The sequence below is a fragment of the Mixophyes fleayi genome, chromosome 1 (assembly GCF_038048845.1).
Source record: "Mixophyes fleayi isolate aMixFle1 chromosome 1, aMixFle1.hap1, whole genome shotgun sequence".
In the NCBI taxonomy this organism is placed as follows: domain Eukaryota; kingdom Metazoa; phylum Chordata; class Amphibia; order Anura; family Limnodynastidae; genus Mixophyes; species Mixophyes fleayi.
Window position 1 is genome coordinate 32,049,680 of NC_134402.1, and position 19,270 is coordinate 32,068,949.

The 19,270-nt window shown below is 41.5% G+C and overlaps 1 protein-coding gene across 9 annotated transcripts in view; it reads right to left on the minus strand.

The window, feature by feature from the left end:
• Nucleotides 1–19,270, minus strand: part of POLN (DNA polymerase nu) — a 190,228-nt gene that overhangs the window by 18,510 nt on the left and 152,448 nt on the right. For 7 of the 9 annotated variants that reach the window (XM_075194212.1, XM_075194210.1, XM_075194206.1 and 4 more), the window contains 2 exons: nucleotides 15,490–15,600; nucleotides 11,691–11,769 (listed from right to left, as the gene is read on the minus strand). In XM_075194212.1, coding sequence (XP_075050313.1) covers nucleotides 11,691–11,769; nucleotides 15,490–15,600 — 190 coding nt within the window. The remainder of the gene's footprint in view (nucleotides 1–11,690; nucleotides 11,770–15,489; nucleotides 15,601–19,270) is intronic. The other 2 variants (XM_075194208.1, XM_075194209.1) reach the window with 1 other exon arrangement.

The following is a 19,270-nucleotide window of genomic DNA, read 5'->3' on the forward strand; positions in this document are numbered from 1 at the left end:
GATTAGCGTGGAATTGCCATTAGTTCTCCACAGCATCAGAATCACTCCTGGAACACCTCTTAACCTTTCACACTTTGAGATACTTTTTGACAGACAACCTCACTTAATGATAGATCCCCAAGATGATTTAATTGACTGTTTAATATCTTATGAAGAGGCGCTAACAATTGAGACAGCAACAAAGGAATTTCAAGGATATATCAGACACTAGCTGTCATGATGTTGAACCTAGGGAATATGTTATGAGCTGCAATTTCCTATTTTCAGGCTGTTTAACAGACACGTGGTAAGGCCCATACCAAGTGTTGATGACCAGCACCACATAATTGAAAGTAGCAGAAAGAGATGCTTGGATCCATTCCACCCACTGAAGAAAAGTCAACAATCTGGAGAATGTTCAAGACAAGGCTGAGGTTGACAATATAACCCCATCACTCGTGAATCTGTTCCACGAGACTCAAAATTGCAGTCAATAACATCTGAGCCAATGACTTCGAAAGTCTACTCTCCGATCAGGGACGGACAGTGTGACTGGATCACTATTAAATAACTTTTGGTAAAAATGTATTTAAAGCGAATAGCGCAGAGCACTTATTTATGTAATTGCATTTGCACTTATTCTTGTTTAGTGTAAGATAGGAAGTCGTTATCTCTGAGACCAGGGTAAAAAAATATTTTTTTCTGTGTAACCTTGCTATAGGAAATGCCTATTTCTGATGTATATATCTGATACAATAAGTCTTTGTTTTGAAAGCCTTTTGCATATCTTAGTGAGAGGAAATGCATTTATGTCTAAGGTATATGTTTAAAGTCTGATAGCATAAAGTGCTAATGAAGTTTTGTGATGAAGTGTCATGCCTGCTCTGGCCAAAGGCCCAGCAGGGGGTCGTTACTGTGTGGCCTTTGCCAGAGTGAATTTCATAGATAAGTGTAAATTTTGTTAGCCTTGAAATACATGTAAATTCATGGTTGTGTCAATAGAGTATATCCTGTTTCTAAAAATAGACTACTTCTGAACTGTACAAAAGATGAGCTCTGTAAGCATGTAGGTGTTCTTCTGAATTGTCATCTGACCTGATCACACTGGTACCTTCCACCAGTGTGTGTGAGTAAATAAACCATCTTGCTTCAAAGACCTGCTTGGAATCATCTTCAATATTGCTGTTTTCCTGTGATCTACAGATTAGACACTAAAATCTAATCCGTTCTCCGGCTGTCTCTTTGGTTTGGACCCAAGCTATTCCAGTACCAACGCTCTGCCTGCTACCCAGCAGCCCTGGTTAGTGTGATAGGCCAGGGGGGATCCATTCTCAGCAACCCAAATCCATAGTAAGAGGTCCGGAGTTACCAGCCAGGTACACCAGCAACGAGATACACTAGCAGCGTCAGTGACCCAGAAGAAACCCGGTACTGGATGCCGGTAAGGAGTCCAGTGGTGGCAGCCTTTATAAACCCCTTCTATTGCGGCAAGAGGGCACTTTTTGGATAATGAAAGGGAACGGTGGCCAGCCGGTTCCCAGCAACAACAGACAGGGTGGCATAGGCGGTCCATCCTGTCAGACAGTTTTTCTGTTTCTATTGTTTTTCTCATCCTTATTTTTTTCCAGGGACAATCTATTTTTGCAACAGGGATCAGTTGATGAAGATTGGTTTGGGTCATGGTACTAATATTGTGGAGAAGAAGGGGAAAGTGTTAGCCTATTCAGTTTAACTTAACACTTTTCAATTCAGGTGTAAAGAAATGATCTGCTAACCTTGGAACTTGGAGACAATGTGAGGGGCTATTGTCTGAAGAATATTGTATTTATAAATACTGTGACCCCAAAATCGAAGAGAAGTGCATCCAGCAAAGTCAGTCTAAAAATAATTTGAACCTGGGTGGACATATATTAGATGATTATTATTCAATGACACATCGTCAATACTCGGTAGACAGATCTTTGCTGTGCCTGAATTTTACGCACGTTAAGAAATTAGAGTATTGGGAAGCTGAAGGGAACAATCAGACAATAATCCACTCCACAAGTTTTGTACAAATAGTTAACTCCGAGCTCCAAAGAAATATGTTGTTAGGAATAGTAGTTCCTGAAGTGACTGCTCCCATGATAAAATAAAATAAAATGACTGACATTCACAGATCAATCCCACCTTCTTATGTACATACACAGTATGAACACAATGTCAAAAGAAGTATGACACAGGGAAAGAACCATTAGCTGCAAATTTAATCAAACAATCCACAGGATTTTGGTTCTTGGTTGCATTGGACCTCACTAAGATGGCTCGGGGGAAAAACAATTATAAATATATACTGGACCTGGCTAAATGAATTGATAATATTACTAACATCTACAATGACACATTCAGGTATACGAGTAAGGAGCTGCAAGCATATAAGAAGGAATGAGTACACCATAGAATGGTACTAAATTACCTCACTGCAATTACTGGTGAAAATTGTGTGACATTAGCCACCTAGTTTGGTGTTAAGTGCTGTACCTATATAATAGGAAATGGTAAAGGTAAGCTCCTTATTCCTATAGTTGGTGGCTTTATAGTAATTTGGCTTATGCTTCAGATGTGTTCCTGCCATGTGTTCTTGGGAATTCCCCATAGACTATAAATAGACCTCACGGCTGGATTCTATTCAGTAGCTTCGGCCAGCTTGTACACTGTACAAGCAGAAGTTGCGTCGTTTGTAAACTGGGTTTATTATTTCTCTCAAGTTCCGGATTTGGATTACAAATATGGGACCCATTCTGGGCTGAAGAACAGAAGACTGCAAGCAACAAGGGGGCCTTTTTGGCCAGGAAGAACAGAAGATATTTACAAGCAGTGACTTAGGAATTACAAATTATTTTGGACTTTTGAAGGTGGACATTTGGAATTACAATTTATTTGGGACATTTCAAGCTGGAAATTTGGAATTACAATTTATTCGGGACATTTCAAGCTGGTCTTTGGAATTACAAAATATTTGGACATGGTTCAAGCATTTTTGGATTAAAAGCTGCTGACAAAATAAGAATAATTCTGATTGGTAAGTATTTTGAGGTTTTAAGTATTTTGGAGTTTTCTTATTTTTAACAAATATATGTGCTATTAATGAGGGTGTGTATTGTTTTTATTGGGGTTTTATTATTTTTATTAAAATTTTGTGGTTTAAAACGGTGTTGTGGTTTTTTTAACATAATTTTTTGTGGAACTACAGGTCTCAGCCAACCCTGGGTGTCAGGGCATGTTGGCACTTGTGGTTCTCCAAGAGCCAGCATGCCCTGGCTGCCATGGGTATGCTAGTGCTTGTAATTATACATGCATCAGCATGCCCACACTGTTTATGGCAGCCCGGGCTGGCTGGGACTTGTAGTTCCACAAACCAAATGGCATCTGATTATTTTTTACATTAACTTTTGCTGTTATTACCATACACCCATCTCCCAGGGGTGTAGGAAGAGCCCTAGAGCTTTCAGCACTGGGCTGGGTGTCCCTAGAGGGGGTCTGCTCGTTTTTTTCGGTGGACCCCACTCCCTAGGGAATCCAGCCCAACGCTGAACAGCCTGGTATTGGTTTGTCATTATGGCAGGGGGACCCTTGCCGCGTGTCCCCCTGCTATAATGTCACACACACCAGCTGGTTTGCCTAGTGCTGGTTATGTGAAAATCGAGGGGACCCTGCGCAACTTTTTTCCCCGATTGTCACGTAACCAGCAGTAGTCTGGCTGCACTAGGGTTAATAGTGCTCGGGCAGGGAGACCCCACAATTTATTTATTTTTTTAAACTTTTATTTATTAATAAACTTTTGACATCTGCCGGGACCTCCAGCTGTATAGACAGGGCAGAGTAACAGTGATGTGTTTACTAATCATGCAGGAAACACAGGAGGGTTAGCTAAACACGGGAGTGTTTAACATTGCAGCAAATCACCAGAGATGACCAGCGATTTTTGAGATCAGAGTAAAAATCGCAGTTTAATACATCTGCCAATTTAGGGACTAAAATCGCGGGTGATAACCCACGAGTAACCGCAATTTTAAAACGCTGAAAAAATCGGACCTTGATACATTTACCACCTGGTCTCTGTTTAGGGTCACAAGAACCTATATGGAATATTTATGTTGTAAAGTACTTTACAATCCTGACAGTAAAACAAAGTAAAAAAGCAAGAAGTTGTTTGCATGTGTTTCACCAGAAGTGTGCTCTTGGTTGACTCTGGAAGTGAACTTACATTGGTTTCCAGCTCTGCCTTGCCCAAAATCATAACTACTTGGATGCCCAAGGTGAAGGTCCTGTAAGTACAAGGAACCACTGAGGAGTATGACAGAACACTTCTGCTAGTCACACTTAAAAACCAAACAGTTATGGTGGTGGCTGCCATAGCGCCTAAACTCCCATATCCACTCATTCTGGGGCGAGATTTCCCACTGATACAACGGTCGGAAGCCTGGTCTTAAAGAGGCCGCCTAAGAATCCACAACATCTGGACCTCAATATTTGGGAACCGCCAAACCGAAATGCTATCCTAGGGGTCACAGCAGGAGTTCCACTAAAGCATCCACCAGCAGCAGGGAAGAATGGACAGTCCAAACTAGCATTGACTGGTGAAGTTGCAGATGAGCCAACCTGTCAGTGAGAATATGGACTGGTTTGCAATACCAATTTTGTTTCATCTGCAGGACTTTGCTCGTGACCAACTTAAAGATGCAACTTTAGAACATGCTTTTAAAAGTGTGACAGAGGTGAAAGATGTAACAAAATTTTTGTTAAAAAAACCTTTTTGTGTAGAGTTGCTATTGTACAGGGGGTAAAAGTAGATCAGTTAATGGTTCCACAGGTCCATGTATCACTAGTGTGAAAAGCAGCACTTACACATGTCTGTGGGGGACACCTGGGGAAGGATAATACACGGGAATGAGTTACTGCAGGTCTTGTCCCATTTGTCAGAGACTCTGTCCCAAACCGATGTACAGGGCACCTATCATCCCAAAACCAATAGTATAATTTCCCTTTGAACGAATAGCCATGGACCTGGTGGGGCTGCTGGAAAAATCTGCTCGTTGGCACCAATATATATAAGTGATGCTTGACTATGTGACCAGATATCCATTGGCAGTTCTCATATGGAACATAAAGTCCAGCACCATAAAGAACTTGTATTGATGTTCACACGCTTGGGAATACCCAAGGAAATTCTGACAGACATGAATGGGCTGCCCTAGTCTAAACTCATGAAGTACATGTGCAAATTGTTAGGGGTTACGGCTCTTTACACCTCCATATTCCACCCATAAACAGACGGCTTGGTGGAGTGTAACACTTTGTCCGCACTACTCAATTATTGATGAGAGACTGGCGGTGATTGTGGTACAAATGAGTTCTGTGGAAGTATTTGTACGTTCTCCCTTATAAGTAGTAGAATCCACAGACAGCACATATTGTTCTTGTATGTTCCACTCTGGTAGAAACTGTTCTTTCTGTATTTCACAAATATTGTGTAAAATACGTCAAGCAGCAACTACATCGGGCTCAAGTTTGTCATTGTGCTTCAATAAACACCGCCAACATCCTTTCAATCATCCAAAGGCATTTTCTACCACCATCCGAGCACAGCTGAGGGAATGGGTGAAGCAAATTTGTTGCCAGAAAGTTAATGGTGCTGTGTGAAGCCCTTCATCAACCATCGCCGCAAGGGTAAGCTGCATCCCGAATGATGTGTACTGGGATATCCACACCATTCAACGATCTTGGATTTCTGTAAAGAAATACAACAGATTCAATTTCTGTAGTGCTTTACAGCGAATATTGGAACTTTGACAACAATCACTACATCTATAGACTATTATTATTACCATTTATTTATATAGCGCCACTAAATCCGCAGCGCTGTACAGAGAACTCACTCACATTAGCCCCTGCCCCATTGGGGCTTACAGTCGAAATTCTAAACACACACACACACACGCACACACACACTTACACAGACACACAGACTAAGTTACAGAAGACAATACACCTGCTGGTATATGTTTTAATTGTATTTGGAAAGCGGAACATCTACAGATGGACAGGGACACTAAACAAAAAGCAAAAAATACATAAATATATTAGCTAGCTGAGGAAAATGTCATAAAAAAAAATATATATTTACCTCTCTAGGGAGCAAACCAATCATTTTGTTGCTCTTCTGCAATCTGGTACAGACCCGAATTGGCCAGAACTCTGGCGTCATGGGAACGTCTTGGCCAGCCTATAAATACATCTGTGAAACTAAAAGTATAATATATTTAGCTTTGTTTTACAATACACATTATAAGTCACAGTCTCATTACAATAAAAAATGATGCTTACCAATGGTTATGGTCAACTACAGTGCAGAATGATGGAATGCCAGCCTTTGCAGTTGTAGTAATCCGCAGGGTTCTCTGTGGGGGCAATGATAGGAAGGTCTGTCCCGTCTATGGCTCTTGCACACTGTGGATATTCAGATTGCAGGAATCCAGTGATGATGTCATCTAGTTGCTGTCCTGGAGGCAAGGAGATGAAGCGATGGTAAAGGGCTTCCAGCAATGCCCTGGTGACTTCATGCATTAGAGTGCAAACTGTGGATATCCTCACTCCAAACACACCACCACAACACAATCACTAGTCTCCTACTTGGTGCAAAGGGTTTTCTGAAGTTTGTGGTCTGTTTAGAAAGTGCTGGGGTAATAAGGTCCAGTACATACTTAAATGTGACATACAAAAGTGTGTCATCCACTGCTTGTCCTCAAAAGCTTCCACAGTAAACTAGAAAGCTTCTCTGTGACTGCATTCTCTGGCCCACATAGTTCGGTTAGTTTCCGCATTGACTCTCAATATAGAGGTTGGAGGCTGGAGCTGACAAAAGCTCTCCTCTTGCACAAATAAAGACGTTAAGTATTCTCTCTCTCTGCCATAAATTGCTCCTTTCTCCTCCTAAAATGACACTGTGCAGGGTAGTACAGTGTTAGCAGCTCCATCAAGCTCTCATTTGCTTTATAAAACAGCCAAAAAACGCAATGAACGAGGAACTCCTGGCTACACAGCAGTGACTTGTCGTCCATGATTAAAGCAATGCTGTGAACAGTCACCCCCCACTTTGGCCTCATCTTTGTGTGCAAAAAAAAATGACCTCACCATTTTCCACCAATCAAAGCTCCTCTTGTGATGACTCTCACTTATTGCCAGGGCAGATGCTCTGTGATACAGCAAAATCCGGGCTTGAAAGACCCAGGATATTGCAGGGGCAGCAATGTGACAGTGGTATTACATGCTTTGGAAGTGTCTTTTCTCATGCAGCAAGCTAACAGGGTGTTCCTGCAGTAAGAGCAATGAAACAGAAGCAGGTAATGAGAACTTCCTTTTAAAAGGAAGATCGATGGCTAGAGAGCTGGCTTCTGTTTATTTAGCGTTTAGGGTCACAAGAAACTGTATGGAATATTTAGGTAGCCAAGTACTGTACCATCCTGACATTCAAACAAAGTAAAAAGGCAAGAAGTTGTTCATGTGTGTTTCACCAGTAATGTGTTCTTGCCACTATATATATATATATATATGTAAGAGATCCATTCCCCATGACAAAATAAAAGAAGAATAGTGAACCAAATGATCTGTGTTCTGTAACAATACGGAGTCCTTATCATAGTGGTGTCAACAGTGGATTTACCCGAGTGACCTGGGCAACGGAATAGTCCATAGGCTTCTGCAACATAGGACACGAGTCTGAAAGCGGTCCTTATCATAGTGGTGTCAACAGTGGATTTATCTGAGTGACCTGGGCAACGGAACAGTCCATAGGCTTCTGCAACGTAGGACACGGAGTCTGAAAGCGGTCTGGTTCAGCGCACTCAAAGCTTAAAGGGGCAGACGCAGCCTTTGCTGATGCCTTGTCTGCAGTATATTTCCAGATGAGTCCCCTTGAAAGGACACCTGGCTTCTGTCAGGATATTGGCTTTGGAAGTCAGATCAGAGGTTTGGACATTTGCTGCAGCATTCCAAACCTCTCTACCACAAAAGCAAGTTCTTCAAACAATTGTGGATCAGAATGCAGTACCCACCTTTGCACTCCATGGTCCAAACTATAAATACAGTGGTCTATGGCTAGGATTTCGATCAAACGGGTGGGGGTGTTTCTCAGGCTGCAGCCATTTTTTTAAAATCTTTGAGAGATCTGATAGTTGTGACTAAACTGATTTATTAAGGGTACAAAATTATTAAATTATTATATTATTTGGGCACAATGTAAATTGTGCAACATAAATAATTATATCTACCATTAACAATCAGGTAATATTAATATACAAGTTAACCCGTGTATGATACTCATGCATTCTAGTCAAATCAAGCTACTTAAGGTCTTAAAAAGGTTCTTGTCATGCATTTGGGGCTAGGCCAGGCCTCCTCAGGGGAAGAGCGTTACTTCCCGACGTAAGCGCCCTTTTTTAACGTGGTTTTGTCCACATGTCACCACCTCATCATTTTTCTCCATCACCTCCTCCTTCATCTTTATCGCCACATCTATCCAGATGTCTATCCAGACACAGGGATCTCTCTCAGCGGTCCTGAGTATCACACTCCTCTCGCTCTGTCACCCCCGGCAACCACCAACCACTCCCCACTGTCACCCCCGGCAATCACCAACCACTCCCAAGTGTCACTTCTCCTTCAAGAAATATATTTTTTTTTAAAATCTTTATAAACACTTTTAACAATTAACAAATTAAATTAACAAATTAAAAACATCTTAGTATACCAAATTTCAGCCCTTTCTGAGTTTTTTTTCCCCACACACACTAAGAATTTAGTAGGTCAGTGTATAACTCCACCCAGCAGGTGGCGCTGCAGCTTGTGTTTTTTTTTCACACACACACAGACTAACACACGCCACTAGGCTTTTATATTATAGATATATATTCATTTATATTCATTTCCCCCATATTATAATACAATAATAGTGTCCCCTTAAAATAAAGAACAAATCAAAAGTTACTTTTGTTTGGCTGACCAGATCATAGCAGTCACGTTCCATTTAAACTTAGTGATGTAGAATGATGGTATTGAACTTAGTTAGAGAAATACATTATGCAAGGTTACAATGAACACCAGATTTCCCAGACAACCCTTTAGGGTGGGGTTCTCTCTAGATTAAGCTTTAGACTGTTATTTGCAGATTACTCAGCTTAGAGAAAACAGTAACGATAATTTACAAAAGTGTAAAAGGGCAATTTCAATGCTGTAATGTACCTTCACTAAACACTAAAACATACATTCAACCAACCATGACAGATGTTGACATATTGACTTCCTTATAGGTAAAAAATGACATGTTTTCCTCTCCTAGGAAGGAATGTCTCCTGGAAACCCACCCACAAGGCCCAATTTTAGCAAAATGTTTGAGGGCAGTTTACACTAATTGATGGTAATATGGCAACACCAGATTTATCATTTTGGTTCATGATGAGATAAATCTGCAAATCAAGTCACAACCCCCAATGTAACTAGTTAGAGGGCATGCATCTGGAAGTGCACTTGTGGGTCTGCATTTTTTGTAGTTTGGATATGAGCAAGCATGTACAGAGGGAAAAAAAACCTACAAAATATATGAACATGCTCCTGTATATACTCCTCCTATATCATAAGTCATATTACATGTTAAACATCGCTATCCACCAATTACCTCTGTTCAAGCAGATCTATACAGGCAAATGAATATTTACTATCATTCAGGGCCAACCTGCTTGTGATTCTATTTTTCAAAGAAACCTTTGTCGTTCTCTGGTGGCTGGCCACGCCCCTTCAATGACCCCATTTCAGGTACTCCCACGATTTGATTTCCCCAGTAGGCCCTTCATGCCCCAGTCCGACACTGTGTGTATGTATATATATATATATATATATATATATATATATATATCACACAGAAGTACATATATTGCTGGGAAGGAAATGCTACTTTAACTTTGTTGGATGTATTCTAGTCGTTCATAATGTCCTGTAAACCACCAATTAAATGTTAATGGTTTATCTACAAACTTTTCACTGCAGAAAGTACCGTATATACTCGAGTATAAGTCGACCCGAATATAAGCCGAGGCACCTAATTATACCACAAAAAACTGGGAAAACTTATTGACTCGAGTATAAGCCTAGGGTGGGAAATGCAGCAGCTACTGGTAAATGCACAGCCTAAGGTCAGCATCTGTAATCCAGGTGACAGAAGTAACAAAGGCCAGGAGACACTTACAGAATGATTTACTGCCACCCAATGTGGTTATCTTCTGTCAGTAACCAGGGTCCAGCTAGAAAAAGATGCAGGTGCAGTTACTTCCAGCTATTTGTTGTTCAAAGATCATGGTCTAGCCACACATTTGCATTAATGTGCGTGACTTTCACAAGTGATATCATCACCACTGGGCATGGTCAAACCTCGTCCACTTTAAACATTCATCCTTTGGTTTCATCCTCGCTTATGTTCTATATAACTGCTGACATTGATGAACACCAAGGTTGCATTTATTTTAAGTGTCAAATATTTTCATTTCCTCTGTTTAAATTAATTGGTTTGTGTATGAGGCTTTTAAGAGTATTCCCCCTTTGGCTTTTTTTTTTTTTTACCTTTTAATTTTCTTACATCAAGACATCAAAACTGATGTATTGGGGGATTCTAACCACTGATCAACACAAAAAACTCTGGAATAGGACATAATAAAAAAAAAAACCCTCTAAAGCTGTTTCCTAATTACTTACAAATAATACACTGACATTAGCATCACTACATTAAATGCAAATAAACATCCGTACACTATCTGATATGAGCTCAGGATGAAGATCATGAAATAAGACTCACAAATATATATATTTTTTTCCCCATTTCTAAAAAGGATATCTTCTGCGTGACTGGGAGAACGTGAGATCATTTCACAGCTAACAGTACATTTGATCTGTGTCAGCGCATAAGCCATCATTACATCTTGGCTGATTCACACAATAGGGCTTAAATCTGCTAAAGGGAAAACAGCATCTGATAGAGAACAGCAGTCTCAGGGTAAAATCTCTGTAATCCCATGAAGCACAGTAGCAGAGCTCAGATAAGACAACAGTAGCTGTAAACGGACAACATACCAGTGATGAAGACTCATGAAGGCCCGATTCAACATGCATGGGCTCTATGGGGCAACGCTGTGTGTGACGAGGGAAAGAGCTTGATGAAACAGGAGAGATTTGTTATAACAGCACTGTCCCCCCAATTACATCCAGGTATCGTCCAGAAAACATGCTCCACACCACCTAACCAGATCACTTACGACCGCAGTGGAACGCATGTGCGTTCCAAATGCCGAACTTCCTGTCAGTGGAACGCACTGGAGTTCGGCATTTGGAACGCACATGCGTTCCACTGCGGAAGTTAAGAGCCAAGGGACCGGAGACCAGGTAAGTTCACCCGTGTATAAGCCGAGGGGGGCTTTTTCAGCATAGAAGAATATGCTGCAAAACTCAGCTTATACACGAGGATATATGGTACTTAATACATGTGTACTATTATATTTGTACTATATAGTGAGAGAAATATCATTATGTATGAAAATGACAATATGAACAGAATCAGACCCATGTCAAAAGTTGAGTAGAACACACAGATGGAATATTAATTTGAATTTATATAAATGTTTACTAACCTGGATGTTAAAATGAAAGAAGATGCAATTGATGCTGAAATTTTAATCATTGCCAATTTGCATAGATCAGCAGCAGACCCTGGATTAAATGTACATGTTTAACAAAGTCAAAAAGATACTCCAAAAACTGAAATTAGACTTTATTAATGCAAGCAGAGGTGGATTAAGGTAGGGGGAATCAGGGAACATGTATCCCGTGCCCCCCTGTCTTATGGGGCCCTGCAGACCAGGTGTGGACCCACAGCCATAGGGTCAATCCATATGAAGTGGTCCAGCCCTGGTTGCTTGACCTTTTTTTTAAAAAAAAATATTTTTTTGTACATGATTACCCCTGTTAGTTAATAGTTAGGAAACCAAAATTACTTTATTTTTATTTACCTTCATATGAAGATGGCAGCCATTTTTGTATCATGACTTATGACATTTTTTGCTGTTGCTGACGTTTGGGGTAAACGTAATATCTCAGCTCAGAAAAGTCATTGAAAGCTGAGATAAAAACCATTATTTTCAGCACATTTCAATATTTTTCCCTATTTCTCTTCCTTATGACTGAAATTTAAGCCCAAAGTTAATTGCCAGATTTTAAAAAAGTCAATTTTTTGGATTTAATTTCAGTGGGAAGGAACAAAATTTCAGAGCTGTTGTCGAAGTCAGCAAATTGGATAAAGTCCTTTTCAATTAATGTTGAGCAAACTTGATTGTCTTTGTCTGAAATTATGCGTAGAGCACGCTATGGTGTGGAAGGGCGTATCCAGCCGCAACACGTGGCAATAACTGTTTTTTACACTTTTGTATACATTTGCACAAACACACACATTTGTAAATAGTACACATTAATCGTAGTTGCAACACATAGTTATTTATGTCGAAATATAGTAGTGTTTATGTGTAATATTATAAGTTATATGCATATTAGTGATACATATGGTTCAGGTTAAAGGAAAGGTGTCATGTCTGATATCATATTAATCCTCTTTATATCAGCAGCTGTCTGGTGCATTCGGCGAAGAGATCGCACATTGCATACTCTAGTTATTGATGTTAGGGAATAAACCTTCAATATGATACTGACTGTAAAATGCTAATGGACTGGTAGCAATTGGAGTTTTGTCGGGAAGAACAGAGCTCATCCCCTGGAGAGATGACCCCCACCTTTGGATTCCTTAGATTGAACTAGCCTATGATCTACAACCCCCTGGATCTTCCTGAAGCCTGGACCTATAGAAGCAAGCCATACCAACTGCATTGTTTCACTGTATTTCTGTTTGCATATAAGCAGTAGCTCTCATCTAGTGTTCAGTCACATTGACCACAGATTTCAGACTTGAATGACTGTTCACTGGATACAGAGCGCCTGCGATAAGTAACGGCTGTACTTACTATTATTTCGCTTGAATTATTCTGCTACTTTTTGAGAATAAATATTTGTGCGTTGGAAACACAAATCGAGATTCGACAATCGTTATTGGATAGTGACAAAACGTGCATAACACTGTAATATTTAAGGGAGTAGATAGATACTCAAATATTTGAAAAACCAATTTTGAGTTATCTATATTGTCTACCTTTTTTATTAGAGCACTTTGAAATTGCTTGTTTTTTCAGTTTTTCACTAAAATTGACCCCTAATATCTCTGGTGGGGGACATGATAAAAATTTAAAATTCAAAGCATAGACAGTACTCTTTGAGAGGTAACTGTAAAAATAATTTGGAGTTTGATATTCCATGGGGAACAAAGTTACACTAAAAGCAAATGTGTTAAAAGTGTGTTATAAGAAGTTTACATTTTTTAATTTTTTTTTACGTGACCGTGTTAAATAAAGTAGCATCTAAATTACATAATTTGACATACTCCTTAAGGAAAATATTATTTACAATTTTGTTAAGCTCAATGTTGATTAAGCAGTTGAGCTATTTCTTCACACAGCTTTTTGTAAATAATATGTGAGCTGCCTTTTTATGACAAAAAATGTAGCTTGTAATGTGCTGAAAATAATGGTTTTTATCCCAGCTTTCTATGACTTTTCTGAGCTGAGATATTGCATTTATCCCAAACGTAAGCAACAGCGAAAAATGTCAAACCTCATGATACAAAAATGGCCGCCATCTTCATATGAAGGTAAATAAAAGTAAAGTAATGGTGTTTTCTAACTACTGACTTACAGGGGTCATCACACAGAAAAGCTAAAACAAATTAAAAATGGTCAAACAACCAATAAATTCAGAGAATCCTAATGCTATCTTCATATGCAAGATTAGATGCAATGACCCAAGAAATATGTAGTTTTTGTACTGCACTCCACTTTTTATAAAAAAAAAATTAAAGCACTACTATTAATGAAGTTCATCAATGGGCACTATTAATAATTAAAATTAAGGGGGCACTATTATTAATTCTGATTATCAACTAAGCACTTTTATTAATTATGTCAATGGGAGGGCAACTATTATTACTTAAGAGCATCAATAGCGCACTATTAAAAATTAGATCATCAAGGGTTCACTTACAAATAAAGATAATAAAGGGGACACTATCATTAATTAAGACCACCATTTGGAAACTATTATTAATTACGGCAATTAATAGGGTACTCTTATTAATTAAGATCATCAAGGGGGCATTATTATTAATTAAGATCAATATAGGGACACTATTATTAATATAGATCACCTATTGGGTACAATTAAATTTAGATGATAAAGGGTTCTAATAGTGTAGTATATTTAGAACCATGTGATTCAATATTGGGTAAGTAACTCTCCTAATTTTAGAACATAGGGGCCCTCATGTCCCGTGCCCCCCAAAGCCTTAATCCATCTCTGCATACAGAAATAGATTTGTGATTTTTCCAAGCTGTCTCTATGATTCGAACCCTTTCATAATAAAATTCATAAATTACTACAGAAAAATTAACATCAGTAGCAATTACAAAATATCAGAAGAACTTCCTCATAGCGCCATACTTATTGCATGGGAACTTGTTTTATGGGATGTAGGAGCATCATATTTTGGTTATTGTAATGTTTGGATGTACTGACTTAGATAAAAGCAATCAGTTTCTACAATTTCAATAATGCTGGTTGTGTTTATATACAATAGTACAAATAGAACATTTATTGTTAAATTTGCAGTACCTTTTTCCCATTAAAATCAATGTCATGTAGTTCCCCGAATCCACTGTTACCCTTAAATACAATTTACATGTCATACTTATGTCCAAACTCTGGATGGTTTCTGGTTGGATTCAGGGACTTTAGTATATAACATTATTTATTAGACAATACACGCTAGGTTTGTAATATTTTTGATCAGAGATTTTGTTTATTAGGTTTAAGCTTGACTAATATCAGGTTTCATTAAATAGCCATTAGAAAGCTCAAAGTGATGATAGAAGTGGTGGATTATATCTACATGTGGCTCAAAATAACCTGTCACCAGTGAATTTGCATTTCTTTATACTACATTTTGTATTAATTTAAAATAATTACTATTACTTTAACTATGCAAGATGTTCTTTCTTGGTTGACTTCATTTCTACATCACAGATTCCCTGCCCCACCAGCAACCACAAGACGGGGTAGTTGTATGGAGGAGCTGTTTGGAAGAAGCCAAGAAAAGCAAAACTATGTACCCCCACTCCAAATAAATACAATTTTCTGTACCTGTGACCTAATTCTTTAATGTCCCCTGTAGACCATTTCTAAAATTAAATATTTTATTACTGTTGGAAAGATTTTCTGACAAAAGCAATCCATCCCCTCCATGCTTGCCTATGCTTTTTGAATACATTTATTTACCTTGGATGACAAAATTTACAGCCTGCCTTTCTGCCTGGGCTCTAAAGCGGTAGTTTTTTGAATGAATATGAGGAAGAGGCCTTTTGCGCCCCATAAGCGAGACCACAAATCCTGCATGTAGGTAGAAAAAGAATAGTTAGATTCCAAAATGAACACGTTTTGAAATTTACACAAACATATTGACTCCTCTCAGACAGCACTAGCAACAGAACCACGATCAGACGCAACATTGGCATACTGTATTTACATGTATTTAGCATTTGTTATATTTACATTATTTACTAAAGAGGACTAACTTTCATGTGGAGACCATTTAAGAACATGAAAAAAACACTCCAACTTTGGCCATCGGGTGTGGTATGGGCTAACGCAGGCGAGAATTCCAACTTCTGTTTGATTGACAGCAGAAGAAAGATGGATATAAGGCATATAATAGAAAATTTACTACCTACCATATAACTTACCACCCATTTTTCCTAACTGTGAAATGATCGTGTAGTGTGAAATGCGACTAAGGGACACACCTACACATGAAAAAGAGGATTTATGTACTTACATTAAATCCGTTTCTCTGATTCCGTCTGGGGACACTGCTTACCATGGGTTGTGGAGGGGAGCACGGGAGTTGGCACCTAGCTAGTTAACTTTAGCACTGCTGACAGACCCCTCACCTCTACAATCCCCCTGCCTCTTCCTCTTCCTGTCAGTTAATTAAAAAGCCCCAAGGAGAAAGGTCAATCAACCAAGAGCATACAGAGGAAAAGCAGAAGGGAGGGATCGCAGTGTCCCCCAGACAGGATCAGAGAAACGGATTTAACGTAAGTACATAAATCCTCTTTTCTCTTTCATCCAGTCTGGGGGACACTGCTTACCATGGGGACGTTCTAAAGCAGCCCACTAAGGGTGGGACCGCTCTGAAAGCCCCGCTCGTAGAGCACTACGAGCGAAATTTGCATCCGCAGATGTAAATACATTAAACTGATAAAATTTTGTAAAGGTGTGGACAGAGGACCAGGTGGCTGCCCTGCAAAGCTGGTCTGCAGAAGCCCCATTTCTCGCTGCCCATGACGCCCCTACCGATCTGGTGGAATGGGCCGTAAGTCTCTCTGGCATCGGACGGTTAGCCTTTATGTAAGCTTGCTTAATGGTTGCCGTAATACATATTGCAATGGACTGTTTTGAGGCTGGCCAGCCTCTCTTATTAGAATCATAAAGAACAAACAGAGAATCTGTACGTCTAATCTGAGAAGTTCTTTTGACATAAATGCGGAGAGCCCTAACCACATCTAACTTTTCCATAGACTGTTGATCCGAATGGGAAGTAGATGAAAAGACCGGAACTACAATTTCCTGGTTCAGATGGAAAGCCAAAACTACTTTTAGAACGAAGGAAGGGAGGGTTCTTAACACCGCTCTGTCCTCGTGGAAAACCAGATATGGTTCCTGGCAAGACAGAGCTCCTAATTCTGAAACCCTACGTGCAGATGCAATAGCTAAAAGAAAGACGACCTTCCAGGTAAGACACCTAAAATCTGCCGTAGGTAATGGCTCAAAAGGAGGCCCTTTAAGCATATCCAGTACCAGGTTAAGATCCCATGGTGCTGTGGGCGGAACGTAAGGAGGCTGAATATGTAAGACTCCCTGAAGAAAAGTCCTGACGTCTGGCAGGTCCGCTAACTTCAGGTGAAAGAAAACTGAAAGCGCTGAAACCTGAACTCTTAATGAACCTAAACGGAGCACTGCTTCCAGCCCATCCTGAAGAAAAGCCAATAACCGAGGGAGACGAATGGAAGACGTGTGACAGGGCTTATTTTCGCACCATTTAATATAGGCTCGCCAAATACGATGATAGATGCGTGCCGAAACCGGTTTTCAAGCTTGCAGTTCACTACACTGGGGGAAAAACCCCTAGCTCTCCAGAGGCTGGCTTCAACAGCCATGCCGTTAAACTGAGCTGAGGTGAATTCTGGTGACGAAAGGGACCTTGGAAAAGAAGGTCATCTCTTGTGACGGAAGACGATATCCTTGTCCTACCACCATGGATATTATGTCTGCGTACCACACTCAACGCTGCCATGAGGGAGCTATTAGAATCACCGGCCGACCGCCTTGCCTCACTCGTCTGAGTACTCGAGGAAGCATGGGAATCGGGGGAAACAGATAACCCAACCTGAATTCCCATGACATGGACATCACGTCCACCGTTACCGCTAAGGGGTCTCTTGCCCTTGCGAAAAACCTGTAAACTTTTTTGTTGTGTCTGAAGGCCATGAGATCTATATGCAGGATTATTAAGAGCTGTGCCTATGGGACCCCCCTTGCCCGTTGGGCCCCCGGGCAGCTGCCCATCGTGCCCAATGGAAAAGATGGCCCTGCTGCCACGCTGTCCTAGCTCCTCTGCCCTTTCACGCTTTCCCAGCTCCTCTGCCACGCTGTCCCAGCTCCTCTGCCACGCTGTCCCTCTCCTCTGTCCCCCTCCTGTCACGCTGTCCCTCTCCTCTGTCCCCCTCCTGTCACACTTTCACTCTCCTCTGTCCCCCTCCTCTCACGCTGTCACTCTCCTCTGTCCCCCTGCTGTCACTCTCCTCTGTCCCCCTCCTGTCACTCTCCTCTGTCCCCCTCCTGTTACGCTGTCACTCTCCTCTGTCCCCCTGCTGTCACTCTACTCTTTCCCCCTCCTGTCACTCTCCTCTGTCCCCCTCCTGTCACGCTGTCACTCTCCTCTGTCCCCCTCCTGTCACTCGCCTGTCCCCCTCCTGTAACTCTTCTCTGTCCCACTCCTGTCACTCTCCTCTGTCCCCCTCCTGTCACTCTCCTCTGTCCCCCTCCTGTCACGCTGTCACTCTCTTATGTCCCCCTCCTGTCACTCTCCTCTGTCCCCCTCCTGTCACGCTGTCACTCTTCTCTGTCCCCCTCCTGTCACTCTCATCTGTCCCCCTCCTGTCACTCTCCTGTCCCCCTCCTGTCACTCTCCTCTGTCCCCCTCCTGTCACGCTGTCACTCTCCTCTGTCCCCCTCCTGTCACTCTCCGTTGTCACTCTCCTCTGTCCCCCTCCTGTCACGCTGTCACTCTCCTCTGTCCCCCTCCTGTCACTCTCCTCTGTCCCCCTCCTGTCACGCTGTCACTCTCCTCTGTCCCCCTCCTGTCACTCTCCTCTGTCCCCCTCCTGTCACGCTGTCACTCTCCTCTGTCCCCCTCCTGTCACTCTCCTCTGTCCCCCTCCTGTCACTCTCCTCTGTCCCCCTGCTGTCACTCTACTCTTTCCCCCTCCTGTCACTCTCTCCTGTGTCCCACCTGTCACTCTCCTCTGTCCCCCTCCTGTCACGCTGTCACTCTCCTCTGTCCCCCTCCTGTCACGCTGTCCCTCTCCTCTGTCCCCCTCCTGTCACACTTTCACTCTCCTCTGTCCCCCTCCTCTCACGCTGTCACTCTCCTCTGTCCCCCTGCTGTCACTCTCCTCTGTCCCCCTCCTGTCACTCTCCTCTGTCCCCCTCCTGTTACGCTGTCACTCTCCTCTGTCCCCCTGCTGTCACTCTACTCTTTCCCCCTCCTGTCACTCTCCTCTGTCCCCCTCCTGTCACGCTGTCACTCTCCTCTGTCCCCCTCCTGTCACTCGCCTGTCCCCCTCCTGTAACTCTTCTCTGTCCCACTCCTGTCACTCTCCTCTGTCCCCCTCCTGTCACTCTCCTCTGTCCCCCTCCTGTCACGCTGTCACTCTCTTATGTCCCCCTCCTGTCACTCTCCTCTGTCCCCCTCCTGTCACGCTGTCACTCTTCTCTG